Source organism: Harpia harpyja, chromosome 3, assembly GCF_026419915.1.
Source record: "Harpia harpyja isolate bHarHar1 chromosome 3, bHarHar1 primary haplotype, whole genome shotgun sequence".
Taxonomy (NCBI): Eukaryota; Metazoa; Chordata; class Aves; order Accipitriformes; family Accipitridae; genus Harpia; species Harpia harpyja.
The window spans coordinates 52,453,228-52,474,552 of NC_068942.1; the positions used below are offsets into that span (position 1 = coordinate 52,453,228).

The 21,325-nt window shown below is 35.1% G+C and overlaps 1 protein-coding gene across 11 annotated transcripts in view; it reads right to left on the minus strand.

The window, feature by feature from the left end:
- HECTD1 (HECT domain E3 ubiquitin protein ligase 1) overlaps nt 1–21,325 on the minus strand; it is a 65,667-nt gene that overhangs the window by 23,025 nt on the left and 21,317 nt on the right. For 4 of the 11 annotated variants that reach the window (XM_052782547.1, XM_052782551.1, XM_052782548.1 and 1 more), the window contains exons 5-25: nt 17,958–18,239; nt 17,423–17,711; nt 17,020–17,096; nt 16,833–16,931; nt 16,387–16,501; nt 15,577–15,751; nt 14,006–14,144; nt 13,636–13,806; nt 11,787–12,009; nt 11,653–11,697; nt 8,355–8,630; nt 8,174–8,250; nt 6,616–6,750; nt 6,201–6,347; nt 5,739–5,833; nt 5,210–5,315; nt 4,089–4,223; nt 3,866–4,005; nt 3,008–3,331; nt 2,384–2,550; nt 2,027–2,203 (exon numbers count right to left, since the gene is read on the minus strand). In XM_052782547.1, coding sequence (XP_052638507.1) covers nt 2,027–2,203; nt 2,384–2,550; nt 3,008–3,331; nt 3,866–4,005; nt 4,089–4,223; nt 5,210–5,315; nt 5,739–5,833; nt 6,201–6,347; nt 6,616–6,750; nt 8,174–8,250; nt 8,355–8,630; nt 11,653–11,697; nt 11,787–12,009; nt 13,636–13,806; nt 14,006–14,144; nt 15,577–15,751; nt 16,387–16,501; nt 16,833–16,931; nt 17,020–17,096; nt 17,423–17,711; nt 17,958–18,239 — 3,394 coding nt within the window. The remainder of the gene's footprint in view (nt 1–2,026; nt 2,204–2,383; nt 2,551–3,007; nt 3,332–3,865; nt 4,006–4,088; nt 4,224–5,209; nt 5,316–5,738; nt 5,834–6,200; nt 6,348–6,615; nt 6,751–8,173; nt 8,251–8,354; nt 8,631–11,652; nt 11,698–11,786; nt 12,010–13,635; nt 13,807–14,005; nt 14,145–15,576; nt 15,752–16,386; nt 16,502–16,832; nt 16,932–17,019; nt 17,097–17,422; nt 17,712–17,957; nt 18,240–21,325) is intronic. The other 7 variants (XM_052782550.1, XM_052782546.1, XM_052782549.1 and 4 more) reach the window with 5 other exon arrangements.

Below are 21,325 nucleotides of genomic sequence, written 5' to 3' on the forward strand. Positions count from 1 at the left end.
AGAGTACCAGTATTTTTTTAACAGTTAAATGTAATAAGTCTGCAACTATGAGGGTAACATGCAAAATTTAGCTAACTAGGACAGAAATAGGGGCAAAATAATTTATTTCTGCTTGTCTGAGTATGTACCACAATCTCAGAGTCACCTAAAACATTCCTTCTAGTATTTCTTACTGTATGTTAACTGTAACAAAACTTGGTGTCACTATTTTAATCGATACACATTTTCCTTAAAAATAAAATCTCTAAAGCTCAGTCATCTTCTGTAACCTCAGACAGAAATTCAAAAGAAGATGTCAGGTCCAGATGCACACGCATATTTTTCTTTAATAAAAGAGAAGAGAGCTAATTTGAAGTAAATATTCTTTTTAGTACTGTCAGATGCACTTTTATCTTATAACTACCCAAAAGTCATCACTTCCTAGACCAAAACAGAAGAAGCAATTTTCTATTTAGATATCACTCTGGACAAAGATTATTTAAAAATGGATAAAGTTTTCAGTTATGATAAGTGGAGATCTCATCCCCACACGAGCAGGTTTAGATCATATTATTCTTGTATGATTTTATTCCATCTTCATGAGCTATATCTGAGTAGCTTCATGCCACTAAACTTTTGAAGGTAAATTTGTGAAGCAAGTCTGAATTTTCTCCTTTCTACTGTTCATCTACCTTTCTTATCAAATAGAAAAAAAAATTAAGTTCCATACTGTAGTTAAACAGTAATTTTCCCCTTTATGAATATCTGAACAGGGTAAAAGCATAACTAAATAACTGTTCTTATTTTGTATAGTTCCTTTGTAATTAATATTTTAGGAAAACAGTTTTAAATCTGCACAATTTTTTAATAGTTATTATGTCCTTGGAGTCTTACTGCTTCATCATTACAGCCCTAAAACTCCTCAAGATTCGCCTAAACTTGTCAATAATGACAAAAAAAGTCAATGGGATTCAAATAGAATTTTGAAAATAGTAAGACAACTGTGGCAGAAATAAGACTCCGCTGATAACACATTTCACATTGTTTGGCATCACCATTTGATAAATGGACTCCAATTTCACCTATGCTTAAATGGGAAAGTTTTACTGGAACATAGGAACGAAAACACTGATTTAGCAGAACACTACTCACCAATAATACCTAAGTCTTCAAAGTGAGAATGTAGCTATGGATACTGTTGCATCTGATACGAACAATATACAGATGACAGAAGAATTCCCTACAAGCTATACTGAATGGCTTAAATAAGACTCAAAGTTTCAAAACATTTTAAGACATTGTACTTTGGACATTTCTCCATGTTTGAGAGCTGACAACTCAACAAACTAGAAGAAATTTTAAAATCTGGCTAAGAATGAGTCTAAGAGTAGCTGAAGACACTTCAGGAACAAGGCAAGTCTTATATACCCCAAAATAAGGGGACAGGGGGAAAAAGGTAGAAAGCGCGTTCAGCTGACAATCATCACCTCTTCTGGAGCCTCTTTATTATCTTAGCTTCCTAAGCCTTGACTTTCCTGGCTGCTGCAGATTTTTATTTTGCTCCATAAATTAATTACTTTTCATGCTTTTAATTAAAAAAATAATAACCTGATCCCAATGAAGCCAGCAAGGTAGGAAAGGTACAGGGTACAACAGAAGTCAAGAAAAATATTGCAAATGCTAAGCTAGAAGAAATGAAGAAGGTAATTATAGATTTTGCAGGCCCAAAGCTTAATTAATCAGTTTGCATCAATCACCTTCATGTACTTTTTCTTCTTTGTAACAGATGTCTAAATAACAATTTGGTATTTTAATTAAGCAAAGCTCTACAAAAGTTTCATTTACAGGAAGAATTTTTTTTCATGCATTAAAATGGAATTGCACAAATAGAACATAACAGTTGTAGTAATTGAGTTCCTTCTCCCCAAAATACTTAAAATTTTATCAGCTTCTTCAAGACACTACAAAGGAAATACTTTAATGGTACCCGTTTCACATGAACTAATCATGCTACAAACATTTACAAAGTCAGACAATTCATGCTCACCGTTATGCAATTCTCCTGTAACGGTGCCTTCACCCTGTGGGCTTCCATCCTGATCTCTCCATTTCCAATCAATTCCTCTGATTACACGAGCTCCTGGAACCATATATTTCAACACCTGAGAACGGACTAGACGTCGCTGCCTTCGCAGATTTGCTTCAGCTTCTTTAGCAGCTTTTCCTACGAGAAATGTAAATTGAAATGGAAAGACTTTAAAGTATTGAATGGGGAATAATTTTGATCTTGTTTCTAAGCAAGTTCCACTGCAAAAGTTAACCTGCTTTTTCACACTGATTTTTATATTTTAAGTTCACTAGCATCCGAAGAGAACAAATAGGATGTACACATTCTTTTTCTTACCCAGCTGGTCTTCACATACTCCATTCACAGTGCCATAAAGTTCAAATCCAGACAGGGAGAGGTAGTGTGTTTGCCCACTGGCATTCTTTCCCATCTGCTTTATTCTAACATGTCTCCAACCTTGTTTCTCATCTTTTGGAGGATCTAAAGGCCATGTTGCTGTAGACCTTTAAATTTATTAGGAAGGGGGCGTGGGTGGGGGACAAAAAAAAAAAAAAAAAAGCAAAACCAAAACCCTTAGTACCAAAGCAAACAAAACCATAATGCTGATCAAGTATGGATAAAATCAGAAAACTGCCAAGACCACAAGATAGATAAAACCTGTTAACACTAGGGACAAACTCTGGGTAAGTGCTGGTGTTACTGTTTTCTAAAAAAAACCAAACAAAAAAACCCCAAATGCAATATCTACAATGATGGAAAAGCACAAATGCCATTATGTGAACCATACAGAGAACTTATGAATCATTTGTTTTCCAGCCCATCCTTGATAATTTAGATCACCTACCATTTCTTCATATAGTTATATTATTACACCTACAGTACACATTAAAATAGTCTACAGCCAAGTACCTTTTTAACTGAGCTCAGTTTTATAAAAAGTGATAAAACACACTGACATACCCTGGTTCGTTGAGACTACAGTCATCAACATGAGTATACAAAGTAGTCCAGTTCTGTCCATCCTTAGATACCTGGAAAACCCAATTTCTGAGAGCAGATCGTCCATAACCTCGAGCATGGCGTAACGTGTAAGCTGATGGTATAACCCAAAGGCCAAGATCTATGGCAAACCAAGCATTCTTATCATCGTTAGTATGACAGTTGAGAGCTGAACTGTCACGGCTTAGGATGTCTTCTAAACGGCCATAAGGCAGATTTCTTCCTTCTGAGGATGTAACCACTACTAACCCATAGGCTGCTGGATTTACCCACTCATATGCAGTTCTATATTAAAAAGAGAAATGTACTGTTCAATTATTACTTACATTAAAAAAGAACAGGCATCAGTAACATTTGACATTTTCTGTGAATTGTATATTACAGCTGAGTTTATTACAAAACAAAATGATTAATATAATTTTAGATAATTAGATAACTTTAGAGGTGTTCCAAATATCACTGTACTACAGTAGTTTAAAAAAAAAAACCAACCAACCAAATAAAAAACCTGCAAACAAACAAGAAACCCACCACCCAAACCCCAACAAAACCTAAGAAAACCACAGCAAAGACCCAAACTTCCCCACCCCTTCATTTCTTAGGTAAGCATACAACAAATTCTCAACACAACTTCACAGATTTGTATTTTTCTATTAAAGTAAAATGAAATGTAATTCTATTGATCAACAGGAAAAGCAGATACCTCCTACTCCTAAAAAAATTATAACAGATTTCATTGTTAATTCTCTCTCCCCACCCCATCCCATGGATCACAGTTTATTGTCTGACTTCAAAATATTCAGCTTTGAAGAAACTCACTTTGCATTTGTCCCAATCCAGTAAATAATTCCATTTTCATCAAAATCATGTTGATGCCTGAACACAAATGTTTGACCTTCACGTAATTTTCGTACAAAAACAAATGAAGCCCTATCAAAGTCGTACCATTGCTTTGCTACCTACATATGAATGAAAAGAGATCAAGTATTAGAGATGCAGAATGCAACCATTCCTCGTGAAGCCTGTGTGGTATGTTGCTCACCATTTTCAGGAGATACTGTTCTAGAGATTCAACAGTTGCCAACGGCTCCATCTTTAGCATTCTACCAGTTCGATCTATTAAAGATGTCTCCCCTGAGGCACGTTCCAAACGAAACCTCAAGCGCCTCGTTAATATCTGAAAGAGTAGCCAAACATTAATACAGGCTTTTCTGCTTAGGTTTTGTAATTCTAAGAAAAGCAATATATTTCACTACAACAGTTTTAGTGGTGTATCAAGTATTTTTGTTGTGCAAATTAAACTATATTCTAATTTAATGCTTTAAAATGCTAGTACTCCATTTTTTCAATTAACCAAACAATTCTTTAGTATGACAGTCAATGTATAAGTCAATTACACATTCAAGCTAATATTTTCTCTTTTCATGTGTTTTCATACCTTTTATTTCCAAATCTTGTAGACTAGCAACTACAATAATATAAAAACTGAAAATGCTTTTCAAAATATTCAATAGCAGCAGTGTTTTTGCAACTTTCTGCAACTATTTTCTAATAATTTAGCTTCAAAACAGAAGTATTCACACTTCACTGCCATCTTGCAAAATCCTGAAGTGTGCTTTCAAACAGAAAAAAACAAGATTCCAAACAAACTAAACAAAACCAAGTAATATTTTTAGCCAAATTGCAGCTTTCCTTTATAAGAAGCTGCTGATCCTGCAGGTGTTGTGTATTACCAAATGAACACACAGCCCTAGAAGGGACCCTTTTAACTATTACAGCCCATCCCTAGTCATCACAAATAAACATGTCTTATAATTGTCTTCAACAAAATGCTCATTCCAGTAGTACAGATACTTACTAAGGGGCATATTCCCATATAAAGAGAACAGTACTTGAAGACAAAAGAAAGAACACACACATTATCTCTTCAGCAAAATTTACTTTCACTTCACAGTGTAAAAGTGACAGTAGAGGAACACCCATTTAGGTTAAGTGTTAGAGAAAATAAATGCCAAAAAGTTTGTTGCTCTTTACCTAATTCTATCCACTTCTACAAGAATATGCTTCATACAGACTTAACATCTGTAACTTTTCCTGAAATTCACATGTAACATTCAGTTGTTTATCACTCAGTACAATATATTGCTATCACTGTACATTTACCTGAAGATTATATGTAGAACCTGGTGTATCATACAAGTGGAGAGGTAGACGTTCGATAGATTCTAACACTGCTATCAATTTCCGAATTAATGCAACTGCTGGACGACTGTGAAAGTGAACAGTTACTATGTTAGCACACAACAAAGAATAAAATTCTACAGTATGTCAGAAAATAGTACCCAGCTGTAGCAAATATCTCGGCACGCTATTTCTACTGATATTATCTATTCCAGTCACATGATTACAGCACAGTAAGAAAAATACTAATCTGCACAGTGATGAACATAAGTAACCTTTATATTCGTCAACGGATGTACATTCAGTATGGTTGACTCTTACTGACAGAAGAAATTCAGTAAAATTTTCAATTGCTACTTCAATAGCAGATGCTGTCTTTTAAGACCAATTTTCTATTCCAGAGAAAGACAAATTGAAATGGAAAGAACAGTTCCTTTGTCTTTAAATTATTTTAAACATACCATACTGCTTCACAGATGCAATGGTTTTTTTGATTTGGTTTTGTTTTTACCTTTCATCATCTTCATTTTCACTGAATGCTGTTTTGAAAACGTTTATTCTCTCTACCAGTTGACTACAGTCTTGCTTCACATCTAAATCGACATTCTAAGAGAGGAAAAAAAAAAAACTTTACTTGTAATAAAAAGCAATATATTCATTCTTTATACTGGCAAAAAGATCTGTTTAGTATCACTGAATTTCCTATTTAAAATCTGTATGTGAAAAGCTAAATTATATCAGCCATTAGAACTGACCACTGTTGATTTAAAGATTTTTAATGGCTTATTCAAACTGAAGTCATCTATTGTGATAGCATATATTCAACAGGTAGACCACTGAATGGAGCAAGTCTGCCTGATTTTCATCAAGACAGGAAAAAGCCACATTTATAATAGATTTTTTAAATTAAGGCACATGCCTACTTTATTTTTTAGAAAGTTTTTCTTCAGAGACTTATGTTCTACAAACTCACATTATTTAAAACTGTAAGCAATGATTGAACTAAGCCACTACTGCACATTTCATATGGAGAAATAGTATTCTCATCCTTCAATAGTACAATTAAGTTTTCCAGAGCAGTCTTCATTAAATCTCTCCAAGTATTTTCTCCCTCAATACACTGGAAGACAAAAAGACAATTATGGTGAAACAAGGTAAGTTTTTCCACTTGCTTCATTTCAAAAATGGTGAAACAAGGTAACAGTTTTTCCACTTAATTTCAAAAGTAACATCCCAGTAAAGTGCATAACTAGGAATTACACACATTAAAAACCCCCACATTTCAGACAGACATATTGTGACTTTCCTTTACATCATGACATACTAGTCTGAACATTATGTGATTTCCACTGACATCACACATTATAAATTAAAGGAGATACACTTACCTGTCTGTTTGTATGAAGTTCCCACGCAGACTCTAGCTGTGTTGCTATGTTCCTCAGTGTTACAACTACTCCTCGAGGCATGCTTTCAACAGCTTTAAAATGATCATCATATAAATCTCTCGCCATAGTGCGTACCTACAAATGGATTTTGATAATCAGAAGTCATACCTTACTGTAATGAGACTATTATTATTCTGCAAGACACTAGAAACTTGGTCATCTTTTTTAAAGAAGTCCATGACAGACACAAACAAGTAGGGAAGAACCAAAACCTATCATACACCATGAAATGCAGAAGTTGTGAAAGGATAAAAGTACAGGAGAAATAAATGGAAATACACAGAATTTTATTGAGACTTACAGAAACTCAGCTTACCATCATATATTAAATTACAGCACAAAGGGAGGAGAAAAAACAGGACTTGCAATCTGTAAATCTGTTTCTTTAGACTGTATCATGGATCTGGTAGTCTTTTCAGAGGTAAGATTAAGTGGGTATTATATGGTTTCTGAATGCTCTATTCACATTCCTTAAACCAACTCACACAAAAAGTCCTTATGTGATCTTATACTAAGAATCTACAAAGTATGGATCACACAAGATACAGATTTGATAAAATAAGTTCTTATTAAACAACATCTTGCTTGTAAGAAATTTCCCCCAAAATCTTTCCTCTTCATCATCATCACATGTCCTACAATAATACATTTCAGAAGCTTCGGAGCTACACAGTGCAATCCCAGGTATGAAAGAGCACTGCCTTCCTTTTATCATTCCACCTATCCTCATTCACACAGTATTTTAATGTTCAATTTAGTGTCACTCAGATATAAGTGTCCTTACGTACTGCAGATTTTTGGTACATAATGTATGAGCTGCACTGTTAGAAACTGCATGAGAGGTCAAGACTGAAGATTAGCTTGAGCCCTTGGCATCAGCTGGCCACAGAACATACTGTTATTTTGTGTTTTTGTAAAAAGCTTAATACTTGATTTCTTAGTTCCTCTTTTTTTCCCCCTCAGTTTGAGAAAGAAGAATTCTAGAGAAGTTTAAAATGAGGGCATTAACACATTTTGCTTCACTACCACAACTCTTACATTACAGACTGTTCACTTCCATCCCCCTATCTGCCACGATACCCAGTCTAAAATTAGTATCTGAATGTAGTGAAGTAACATATGCCTCTGATACAACTGTAGTATTGATCATAACACCTTTTCTTTTTCCATTAAAAAAAAAACAAAACAAAACAAACCACCCAAACCTACAGAATTATACAAATATAGGTCAGGAGTATTGGATTTCCTTACATTTTTTAAATAAAATTCGTCTTCCTCTAGAAGAGCTCAGAGTTTACTAAGACTGTTGGATAAAAGCACCTGCAGAAATGCTTTGTTGTGAGTGAAGTTTTCTCCTTCAAGCTTAGCATAAAATTGTGTCTAGTTGAAATCAGAAGATTTTAATCCTCTAAGAGGAAGCTACAACTCCATAAGTATGTTATAAAATGAAACAAACTCGATTAAATTTTAAGTATAAAATTCACAGATGCTCACCAACCTTTTGCTTTGTCTTCTCCAGTTTAGATTTCAGCTTTCTTCCTCTTTTGCCTGTCCAGCCAGTCACAAATTCTGACCCTGCAACATATTTTTAGAAAAGTCACAGTTTCTCACAGGTATGAAAAGCAACAAACAGAAAACTACCTCACATACACTTGCTCCTACCTGCACATAACACATACCTACATACTTACCCAAAGAGGTTTCAGCTGTAAACGAATGCTTTGTTCCTCTGTTAGATTCAAACACAAAGCCTGGCAGATCTTCTTTCAGTATTGTAGCTTGCTGACCATCGGAATTGTGAATAGCTATTTCTCCTTCTTTTAAACAGGTGAGTGACCAGTTTCCTACAGTAAGTTTAGTTGGCCCTGGTGCTGATAAAATAGGCTGGCTTGTAGTAGATGGTTTTACTTGGCTTCGAGCTCTTTGCAACTTCTCAAGGAACTCACTCCTACTTTCTATTTAAAAAGAAAGAAACATTTTTTTTTTCTTCCAACAATTGATTCCAACCATCATACATATCAAACAATTTTTTTTTTTTTTGCAAGAGCAAAACAACTGAGTGCATTCAATGCAAAATTAAGTTTGAAATTAAGGGTCTTAAAGTGTTCTACATTTTTTCCCAGTATATTTCTGTACTTCAACAGTGATTTATTCCACGATAGCATCAAAGTGGACAATGCAACTCTTTCTGAATGGTCCTAACGACAGATGTATTAATTCACCTTTACAATTATAATAGGAAGATCAAAGAAATCCATGATAAACTTTTAGTTTCACAAAAATAATTTATCTCATTATGGCCAGCATGAACTATTCTCAAAAGTGAGTTTTTAGAAATAGGAAATTAAATGAATCCTCCAACAGGAAAACAGCAATCAACTTCACAGCTTAAAGCAAGTGGAGAATAGATGTAGAAGCCATATAAAAAACAGAAAAAAAATTCACAAAACTTTGCAGTCTGACAATCAACATGTACTAAAAGCAAATTTAAGCTGAGATAATAGCTATTTGCTCAGATTAAGTGTCCCAAAGGCACCCCAAAAAATTTTTTATCAGCTATACTGAAACTTTTATTCATCTCCTTTGTAGAACCTCTATGTTCACCTCAGAGAAAACAAGCAAGCCACAATTATGCTACTTAATACAGTGGCATTATGCTAATTCAAGTTATAATGCAGATGTTCCTATTCCTTTTTTAGTAACTACAAAAATTTTAAGGATGTCTATATCTCTGAGAAAAACATGAAATAAATAAATAAAAATCTAATGGCACCACATGAGACTTGATTAACTAGTATTTATATGGAGATATTTGATAGATGACAAACAGGATCATATCCTACTTTTAAGATATGTAGGTAATCTAGCCTGGAATTATCCAAACAACTATCTCAGTTTTAATTAAATTACATTTTGATACTGTAGTAATTACAAGGCTGCACACTACATTTGAAATTTTAATTAGCATAATTCCAGAAAATTTAATTAGTTAATAATTTAAAAAATAAAATTTCCATATAAAATAAAAATGCAGTAACCTCATTAATGTAAAGATTACATCTCAACTTCGAAGTTAACTAGTATTCTCATCTTTCAGCGTACTGATTTGATACATCCAACTTTTCTAGTCCATGCACTTGTAAAATTGCTGTTTTCCTTTTGCTGCAATGACTTATGCTCTAGGTTTTTAAAATTTGCCATTGTTATTGTTGCATAATACAAAAATAAATAATCTCTATGCAAAAATAATTCTGCACTTGAAGCATAGCAAAATTAAAATTCTGTTAATGAAACCTTTCCAAATTTCCATAATGACATTTTAACAAATTTATTATATAGCATGTTGCACTGAAAGTGCAATGATTACACATGATTGAGAATAATTTCGGGTTCCCTTAGACAGAATTTTGAGACTCACTTAAAGTTTCAGAATTACCATTAAATTTCAATTTTTGCATTGAACTTTTATTTTTTTCTAAAAATTAAAACAAAAGAAGTATTAAGCTGATGTGGAGAGGGGTGAGTACAGACCTTCCAAAAATGTCCATAGTATATATATTTCCCCCTCCCGCCCCAACTTTTATCATGCGACACACACTAACAAATTCCATTACTCAACCCTCTATATTCTTGCCAGTCGTAAAGTTCCTAAAAAGTATACTGTGAGAATAATCAGTAATGGTTTAGGACAGCAGAACATATAGTATAGTTCAGGACTTATACTATTCTGAGTCTATACTGTACTGTAATAATTTTAGTTAACAAATACTAGTTTCTTATCTCTTAAGTAAAAGAGGCTGCTGCATACTCTTAGAGCTAATGGTTAAAGTCCAGGCAAATTACACCGCAATGTCAGCACTCTTAGTAGATGTCTACTTGACAAAAAGTTACAAGAAGCCTCATTTAATCCTAGTTTAGCTCTTTCCCTTCCATAGTATCCTTACTAGGTATCTTGTTCAAAAACTTGGGATTTATTCAATCTTTTAAAAAAAGACTAACTTGAAGAGACATATCTTCTTAAATTCTCAATCTGACTAAGTTCTCTTCACTCCAAATTCATCTGAGCCATCCCCATTCCACTCATCTTGTACAGAAATAGTAAAGTCTCATCCCCACACCCACATCATTTGGAAGGAAGAAAGCAGAATTGGCATCCAGGAACTATGAGGATTTAAGAAACTAACCTCATGGATCATCTTAAAATTGTATCGTATGATAAACAAGTATCTCAACAAAGAAATTGTTTACTTTTTAAGCTATTAGCCTTGTTAAAAAGGACACAAGGATACATTTTATGACAAAAAAGAATATATATATCTAGAAGTGGTTTCCAGCTGTGTTATAAACTAGAAACACACTATATCACATTTTGTCTTCATGCCCCTGAATCAATGGATAAAGTCATTAGCGCTTCATTTCTATCCTGAATCATAATATGTTCTGTTATTTCAGTCAATGGCTTGTTGAAAACATAATAATATTGCGAAGCATTTTATGTCTGCAGGTTCATAAATGTATGAACTGTTGCAAAAAGCCAAAACCAAAAACAATAAAGGAGGGTTGTTTCTGCATCCAGAGCAAATTGTGTATTCTGTACAGAAAATTAAAAACACCTGTGCATCGCCAGTGCATAAGGTCTGTTCCCTTATCCTCTCTCCGACAAACAATTAAGACACTGTAATTTGTTTCCCAGTCTCCATGAGAAACTTTCCATTACTTTGTCTTCAAACACATGCAATTTCATTCTGCTAGCTAGAAGCAAACAACAAATCACCATTTCAACCTGCTTTTCCTGGGACGGCCACTACAAAGTGCTTTTAATGACTGGGGTGAAAAAATTAAGTATGCATGGAGAAGAATCAAAACAAAACGAAGTTAATACACTTTTACTGGCAAGATGTTTACTTAACACAAATCACCAAGGAAGTCAAGTTATGGTCACATGCTATCTGATAAAAAGCATCACAATTAACTGACCACCTTCCACCTGTTTACATCCTTTACTATTTAGTAAGCCAATTCCTGCAAAACAAAATAGCTCCAATCAAATTATATAAACAAATATAACAGTCTCAAAACTTAACTTAAACTTGAATTGTAAAAGAAGCTACCTGAACTATCGGATCCTCCTTCAGGGCTGCCACTGGAATACATTGTGGCCAGTTTTCCATCCAAGATAAATCTGAACCATCCATTACTACCATTAGATAGCTCCAGGGCTGCAGCATCGCTCCAGATGTACAGGCAGTCCCTTCCCCTAATGATTGACCAGTCTCTCCAGTGATATGGTTTACCCTGTTGCAGTTCTTTAGCATCCTCCTGTGGTTCATCCTCCTGTAATAAAATTGTATTAAACAAACAAACAAACAACCCCCCCCCCCAAAACAAACAAAAAACCCACCAAAACCAACAAAAAAAACAACACACACAACACAGACATTTAAAAAAGGCTTAAGGAGAAAAAGAATTACTCAAACCAGAAGTATAGGAACTATACTACTGTCTGTAAAAAGTATGTTTAAAAGTATTCTTTAATAGAGTAAGATACTTCTAAGAAGTTTCCTTTCAGATATAGATTTATCTACTCAACAATAACAACAGCCTACTGACTGGGACATCCAGCTCTGTTCAAAACTTGTATTGTGAGAAAGGAATCACAAAATGGTTTGAGTTTGAGAAGGGACCTCTGGAGGCCATTGTCCCGGTTTTGGCTGGGATGGAATTAATTTTCAGTCTAGTAGCTGGTACGGTGTTATGTTTTGGATTCAGTATGAGAAGAATGTTGATAACACACTGATGTTTTCAGCTGTTGCTAAGTAACAATTAGTAATTTAGTCTAAGTCAAGGATTTTTCAGCTTCTCATGCCCAGCCAGCAAGAAGGCTGGAAGGGCACAAGTTAGGAGGGAATACAGCCACGACAGCTGACCCAAACTGGCCAAAGGGGTATTTCACACCATGTGCATCATGTCTAGTACATAAACTGGGGGGAGTTGGCATGGGGGGCAGATCGCTGCTTGGGAACTAACTGGGCATCGGTCAGTGTGTGGTGAGCAATTGCATTGTGCATGACTTGTTATGTATATTTAATTTCTTGTATTATTATTATTGTCATTTTATTATTGTTATTATTATCATTTTCTTCCTTTCTGTTCTATTAAACTGTTCTTATCTCAACCCTGGAGTTTCACCTTCTCCCCCCCCCCCCCCCCCCCCTGCTTCTTTCCCCCATCCCACTGGGTGGGGGTGAAGTGAGTAAGCAGCTGTGTGGTGCTTAGCTCCTGGCTGGGCTTAAACCACAACAGCCATCTAGCCCCAAACCCCTGCTCAGGCAGGGCTGCCTAGAGCCAGCTGCCCGGGAACATGTCCAGATGGCTTTTTAATATCTAAACACTAAAAAAACACCTCAAACTCCCAAACAACCCAAAACTCACAGTAAAAAAGCTTAACTATACTTAAGGCTTAACTAAACTATACAGAAGTGGTCTGTTATCCATTCAGTTCATCTGAGTAGTCAGTAATATGACTGTTGAAAATTGATAGATAACTTCAATATGCACTTATGTTTTCATTATGTAGAAAATTTTTTCTATTTTTAATATTCTATAACAATGTTTAAAACATCTGCAATTATTTGCTGCATGTACATCGAAAGAGATGCACTTTGTTCAGAAAGGATTAATTTTGTTTAGCAGTCATTTTCAAAACACTGGACAAAAACAAGTGTCAATCAACTTGACCACAAGTAAGTATGAATAGGAAAACTCAGCAGATAATAATGTGCTAACAGAAAATGAAGTTACAGAAAACAACACAGAAACACCTAAAACAAGGGGCATAAAATAAGCATTAATTCAATAACCTACCTAACTACCTTGCCCTGGACATTTTTGTAACAGTGAAAATTGTACTAGAAGTGTTGGTTTTACAGGAACAAATAAACCTATCAATTCTCTACTTACCTTCTCAGGTTTAGACTCCTCTTCATTTTCATCATCAGATGATGGCCCCGCCAAAGTCGACACTTTACTAATTACACCAAGTCTAGCCAGTTGGTCTAGAAAAAGATCACCACCTTTATCCACCAAATCCCTTATGATTTGCAAGGCTAGCAAATGGCCATCATCATCATCCTGTAATACATTGGGATGGAAAGGAAATAATAAGGAAGATCTCTTTACTTAAAAATATCTTTACATGCTAAACATCACACGTGGTCACGGATGCTATAAACACTTTAGGGTTAGTTATTAAAAAGTATGTGGAATCAATGAGCGTAACTCCCTTTTTCGCACTGGTTTCATAAAAGGACAAGATTTTCTTTCTTCCTACCTCTTGATCAAGGACTGTAGCTGTTATCTCAACCAGTATCGTGGGCAGATTGTGGCCAGCATCAGAGTCACAAACCTCTTTCAGCAGTGCCTCAGAACAAAAATGTATCATTTTTCTAATGAGGGCAAGACTTGCTTTCCTTTAAGAGAGACCATGGGGGGGGGGGGGGGGGGGGGGGGGAGGAAAAAAAAAAAAAAGATTCTTACAAAGATAAACCAAGCAGTAATCAAAGCAACAAAAAAGTTCAAGATAACACTGCTTTTGCACTACATTTATGCATGCTTTGAAAACAAAAAAATTTTTTACATGAGTTTCAGTTCTCATTATTGGAACCCAAACTGGTTATTGTTAATAAGTCCTAGATTATCCCTAAGAATAGTTCACCTACTGATCTTTTTTGATTCTACAGCACTATGAGTCTAATGTATTTTTTTCTCCTCAACCCTTCTCTGGGTAAACCTATTATACATTCTGTCTTTATCCACTCTTAGTGATGGCAATTCACTTCTGCACACTGCATCTTCCTCCCAGGTATCCAGCCTTCCATTTCTGTCACATACTTCCCAGGTTTTAGTGAGATCTCTATATTTTAAAGTCTAAAATTACTATTAGATCATGCAGCTTTCCATATTAAGAACTACAATTAATTTCAAAGCCAATCACTTCTGTACAGTTGAAGTGAATTTTTTATTTGACTGACTTTAAAAAATATGAATTACCTGATTCTCAAATAAAACTTTAAAATACAGAGAGCCAACCACTTCTTTCCACAATCTGCAACAGCAGTTAACCATGCACAGATTGTTAACGTAATTTCTTATTTCCTTCATTTAAAATGACCTAGTTTAAGCTTCCTATCATCAGCTCATGTAGAGTCTCTCTCCACTAGAGTGGTGTATTTTCGCCCCTCACAGTGCCTATAAATACTGGGAACATAAATAAAAGGTTAAGCAAATGTTTTATCTGTAGTGTAAAAGGCTGAGAGGTTATAGTCAGACACAATTTATCACAACCATTATGCCACCCACAGCATTCCTTTTTAAGTATTAAATTAGATTACATTTTTTAAATTCTCTCAGTAAGAGGCATCTTCTCCAGTTGATTAACACTTAGAAGTCTTCTAAAACCTTCTAAAATAGCTTTTTCCAGTCTTTCCAATTTTCCAATGAATGTATCTTGATACCACTTCATTGTTTTCCTCCTGAATTAGTACTTTCATTATAGTGGCTACAAACAGCTGGAACCAAATACACAGTATACACAGTCTATACACGGTACTGCATGAACATAGTATTCTTTCATGCTACTAAAGTCAAGAGTATGCTTCTCTCTCCCACTTCTGATTAACTAACCATGTTTTCCAAGACACCACTTCCCCCAAAAGGAAAAATAATATTAAGTAAAAATCAAACCACCACTTCTATTCAAACAGAAATATGTTTAAGTGTCACTTGCCTTAAACTTTTAGATGTTATAATTTTTAATGAAAAAAAATCCACCTCGGCTTTTTTAACAGAGTGTGTTAAGAAATTCAAAATATGGAGGGAAATTGTCTACCATGACAATATTACCTTATTGAAGGCAACATGGTTTGTTGAAATGTTTGTGCAAACACAGGCAATAATCTTTTCAAGTATATGGGTGCCATTTCTGGATCTCCTTTGGGTTCATTGCATTCTTCCTCATCCTTGTTTGCATCTTTCTTTTTCTTCTCATCTCCTTTGTTAACAGGACACATCCAGTCCCCTGGAAAATATTTTTTTCCCCAACATGTTCAATGGCAAAAACCTACCAACTAACCAAAAAACCCCTTCAAATAAATAAAGAGTTTTCTTTAATAACATCTAAATACCTGAACAGGAATATGCATTCCTAAAAATATAAAATTTACATATGCAAGACTTCTTGAAATAAACTGTTTGATAACACGTACCACCAAAGACCGCTCACAGGAGAAGCTCAAAGTCCTTAAAGTGAACTAAATATGAACACATAACCACCTGTGGCTCTAGCACTACAAAAGTCTCATGAACAGATAAAGGGCAGCTCCCATGTAGAAAGAAAGGATACCAGAGAAGCTACCAAGGCTGACATCCTCTGAACCCATAGCAAAATCCCAGTCTAGCCCCATTCTGCAGCTGAAGAGCAGGACCACTGGCACTGCTCATGCCCAGTCAGCAGTTTCTTCAGTAATCCCCATCCCTTAAGAACGTCTAAAATACTAAGGTTTTCATATGTACTTTGCAGGTTAAGGAAGGTTGGCCACAAAATATTATTTTTTTAGAAATGAATCTTAATAGAGTAAAATTCTAATAATTGAATTACTAAACATATGTAAGCATTTCTACTAGCAAGGGTATGGAATTAAAAACTGTACTCACCTGGAGACTGAAGAATAGCTACTACTTCACTGTGCCCCCTTTCACGAGCTTTGTCTAAAGGAGTTTTCCCATCTTCATCTCTCAAATCAGGGTTTGCACCATGTCGTAAGAGAGTCTGAGAACAAATGATTTTAAATATGAAAAAAACATTGTTTCCTTCTTCCAAATGAGTGAACATGTTTTTCATACATCTTCCCTAAACTTTTCTCATGCTTGTAAGCAAAGTTAGAACATTACGTGCTTTTTCTATCTGTAGAGCTAATATAAAACTACTTTTATTCATATTACTGCCCTATCATAATGAAAAATTTGTATTTTGAGAAAACACTGTAAAGAACATGTAAATGCTTCACAGTGCACATGTTAAACTTATTGCATCAAAGACGTTTTCTACAGAACAAGGCAAAAAGTCAGTATGTAACACTTTCTGTCAGTTTAAATCATACCTTTGCTACCTGAGGTCTTCCAAAACATGCTGCATAATGTAATGAGGATGACCTCTGACCTCTGTTAACATCAGCACCCCTTTCACAGAGAAATTCTACCTGTTAAACAAGAAAAAGGAAACTAGTTTTTTTCATCTTTCTTTACATAAATAACCTAAGTTTTTACGATTCTATAAAACTCATTTACCATTTCCTGAGTTCCAAAAGCTGAGGCCCAGTTTAAAAGAGTTTGTCCTACATCATCCATAAAATTTACTTCAAAAGCTGAAAGATACAATTAAATAAAATAGTTAAAGCTCCCAGAATTATGAATTAAACTTCATCACTACTCTTTAAATGAACGGCAGGTCTTAAAAAAAAATTAAGCATCCTCAATAATTCTAGGGAAGCGTTTATGCCCTTAATTGCAATTAAAAAAAAAGTAGCCGCATAGGAATTATTACTAACAAGACTTGTCGTGTATTTAACAAAATAAGTGAACATGTATATAAAGATTTTCAAGGTACTACCTAAGCCTTTGTTAAGACACCATAGATTATAAAAAGATACTTTATTTATCTCATTTTCTTTTTCAGAGTATTTTTGCTTACCTCCTGTGTCAATAGCATCTATTAGTGCATCAGTATCCTTACTGCGGATGCAATCTATCAGCTGCCGGTGAGAACGTTCCCCAGAACTATCCAGTCTTCGCAATCCTGGGATTCTGCCTGTAGATCCAGCACTGGATTTTGGCAGGGCTTTTCTCCCTTCGAACAGTAGCACCAAAAGAAGATCTACTAACCGCATGGTATCCAGTACACATCTCTCATCACCCTGCAACGCACTTTCTATAGAATCTGGAAGTTCAGATCTTAGGAGATCCTGGAAATAATTAAAAGTCTGAACAATAAAAAATATACAGGGCTTTAGAAAATACTATCAGAATTGGGTTTCATTTCCATATGAAATGTTTCCTTTTTTCCCCTCTTCATAAAAAACCTATGTGTATGTATATATATATAAAAATAAAATCTATAAACCTGTACATCTATATATAAAATAGAAACACAAATCTTGCATATATTAAAGTACACAAAGGGAAAAACCCTATGAGAACAAAAGGTGCAGCATAAAAGGATTTCTTACATGTGTTACTACTGGAGAGCCTCTACACAGGGTTGACAACAGGCTTACTATAGTTGACACCTGATTACTTAATTTAGAGTCTGCAGCTGTAGATGGTGCTCCAGTGCTACTCCGTCCGGGTTTGCAAGCTGAAGATGGTCCTGATGCTGTCCCACCAGCAGCTGCCATGCGAGATAACAACTCCTCCGTTAATCCATGCTTAGCTAATGGGGCTGGGTCAACTCCACGCCGCGTGAATCTGTCAGCTAATGAAGCAAAGCATCTCAGAGCTCCATCCGAAACCTAAGAAAGAAATGCAAGAGAAATGATGAAAAATCTGTTACTTAACATGAGAAGATGCTAACATGATATTCACAAGAATACAGGGCACATAAAAGAAGCCAATTTCCCCAGGGTCCCTTCAAAGTCAATGAATGGAGGAGACAGGCTTTTTAAGCCAGAAACTCTGAGTCAGAACCCAACAGTGCTCTGAACTGCTCACTGAAGGATTGTTTAAAAAAACAAAAAAAACCCAAAAAAACCACAAACCAAAAACAACCCACAGCTTGGTATTGAAATATGGACTGCCTAACCTTCTGGTTGTTCTGATGTTAGAAACTGTTAAAGCAGCTTCTAATAATAAAACTTAAAAAAAACCCACAAAAAACCAAAATACCAAGAAAATGCACTATGAGGTTTTACTTCCTAACTTTCACACATTTAATGAATTTCAAATTTGTTTCTAAAAGAACAGTGAAGACAAAAATTTCTTTGCAGTTTTATCTTCTAAGAATACAAAAAATTCTAATGTTATAATTTGACATTTATAATTAATATTATGCTGCTATTACAATGTTTTATGATTGTAGTGCTTTCTATTAAAAGAAATGCTATCAAACAAGCTGTTAGCTGAGGTACCAACTCAGAACTCCCGAAGTATTAAACTGACAGTGAAGTTTGATAGTTAAAGTTGTATTTAAATGTCTACATACTTCTCTTAAGTAAAAGAAATTTTTCAATTGGACCAAGCCTAAAAATAGTACAAACTGGGAAATGCAGATTTTACTCTTACATAACCCAGGTTGTCCACTGAGAACCTGACCCAGGAATATGCAAGTATTTTTGTGACAATAAAATACAAACTCCCAAAGTTAGGTTTCTCACTAAAGACAAAAAAACCCACAACTAGTGACACTGTGGAAACAAGGCTTACTGATGATCCTCTTAACAATCTGGTAAAAAATACTGCTGGCTAACTGCCCAGGAAAGGATCCAACTCCTTTTCACGTCAGCGTTGAAAAGAAAGGGAGGTTTTGCCTTTAACATCTCTCTCGTCTATACACTAAAAGTGTCTCCATCTTTCAGATCAGGAGGTTTGCATAGGCATATCAAGATGAGCTACTTCAGGCACATTTGCCTTCGTAGATGTGCAGTAGCAAACCAGACTAGTGTCAAGAAATATTAAAAAAACACACCCACAAAACAAAAAAACAATAACTATTCTTTACCAAACTCTAAATTACTACAGTTCTCACTCCCTAAAATGTCATCAACTTCTAGTGCAGCCCATTTTCAAAATGCTTGTCAGCTATCACATACCAAGGGCTTAAAGACAGTTACTCATCAACACAGAATAAGATTAGAGTATTATCCAGACTTCATGAAGTTAAAATCTTAAATCTCCATTAAGTTTGCAAGGATTTGAAAAACAAAGTTTCTCCTGAATAAATGGAAAGCATGCTAAACTTCTGGCATGGTCTCTGCATGCCAAGCATTCTTGTTTATCAGTACTCTTTTGCAAGGGATTTTTTCTTTAACTTGTAATGGTCACTACTCATGTCCTCTGGCATTTTGCTCCAGTTCTCTGACAGCATGATGGATAAACAATTCTGCCAGTCTTTATGTAATCTGTATATACTTTATGGATTTTTACCAGAATAGCTCTGTCAGAAATGCACAAGAAAAGTTCAGCTTATTTAACATACCTCATGCACGCCATCAGTTTACAAAGCAAAAGAGCACTGTGGAAACTGCAAGTTTAGTAGAAAGGTTAAAAAACCAAACTTATAGATAAGCTGTTCTTGGGGCCACATTCATCTGGTCTGAACTCTTCCCTCAAGTGATGTTACTAACTGGCCGCCCACAAAAAGTGACCAAATCCAACAGTGTAAAAGGAGCAGAGGGAGCAACAAAACTTTACAAAGGAAGTTACTGGGCAAATCCAGAATACACACCAACATCCATTGCAAATCCTGAGGCTTGTTTCACACAAAACACATTTCTCAAGGATACCGGTACAGATTTACTTATTATCACCCCGGTTACTGAAATCTTGAGCACACTTACCTTAAACCTTAACTGCTAAAAGATTAAATTAATTTGAACTCTCATTTAGATCTCCAACAGTCCCAGCAATTGCTTTTTTCAAACAAATTATAAATTGGGAAACAGTTAAAATACTTCAGTGTCATGGTCTAAATTTCAGAATTAGCTTGCCTGAGATGATCAGTGTATTAATAAAGTTACATAATGTCTAAAAAACATGAAAAACATGGCAGCTTATTCTGAAATGGCTAGTGTGACACTCCCATGACAACTGGGTCTTTCAAAAAAAAAAAAAAATCTAAAAATATATATAAAAAATTTAGCTCACAGGCAAACAGATCTAGTCTCCCAAGTATGATGTGTTTAATAAACCAGACTGGGGGGGTGGATGAGTGTAGAGAAAGAAATGAGGACAGAGGTGGGGGCAAAATAGGGACTGAGAATGGTATGGACAAGAAGCCTGGCCAGGGCACAGCAAGAATTTGGCTAAATGGCTATTGCAAAGAATTAGTACGACATACACAAAAGGATTCTACTAGTAGGAAGATAATTCCTCTAGGATTCATCTTCCAGGTTTTACAAGGACTACTTCATCTCAAGTTAATAAAACTGCAATAAAGAAGTGATGCTGCATCTATAGTACTACCATTTAAGCTGGCTTCCAATGTAATATTTTAGCATTGATTGTGGATGTTTTTATTGCCTCTCTTAGTTTGGCAAAATAAAAACAAACCAAACTGATTTTTGTCTCTTATTTATGCTCAATTTAATAGTCATTGAGGTGCAGACATAGAACAATAATTACTTCAGAAAGTATTTCAAAATGCACTGAAAAAAAGTTACAGGATATTTTTCAATAAACTTTTCAGAGGTTAAATAAGATCCCATTCACACAATAGTGCCTGGATTCAAACACTAAGCAGTATTTTCATCCTCTTGTCATCACAACTGTAAAGGAAACTATCATAATATCCAAATAAAAAAACCTATGTAAACATATAGTTGTGGAGGCTGGTGGTGAGGTGGATGTCAGTCTCTTTTCCCAAGTAACAAGCGATAGGAGA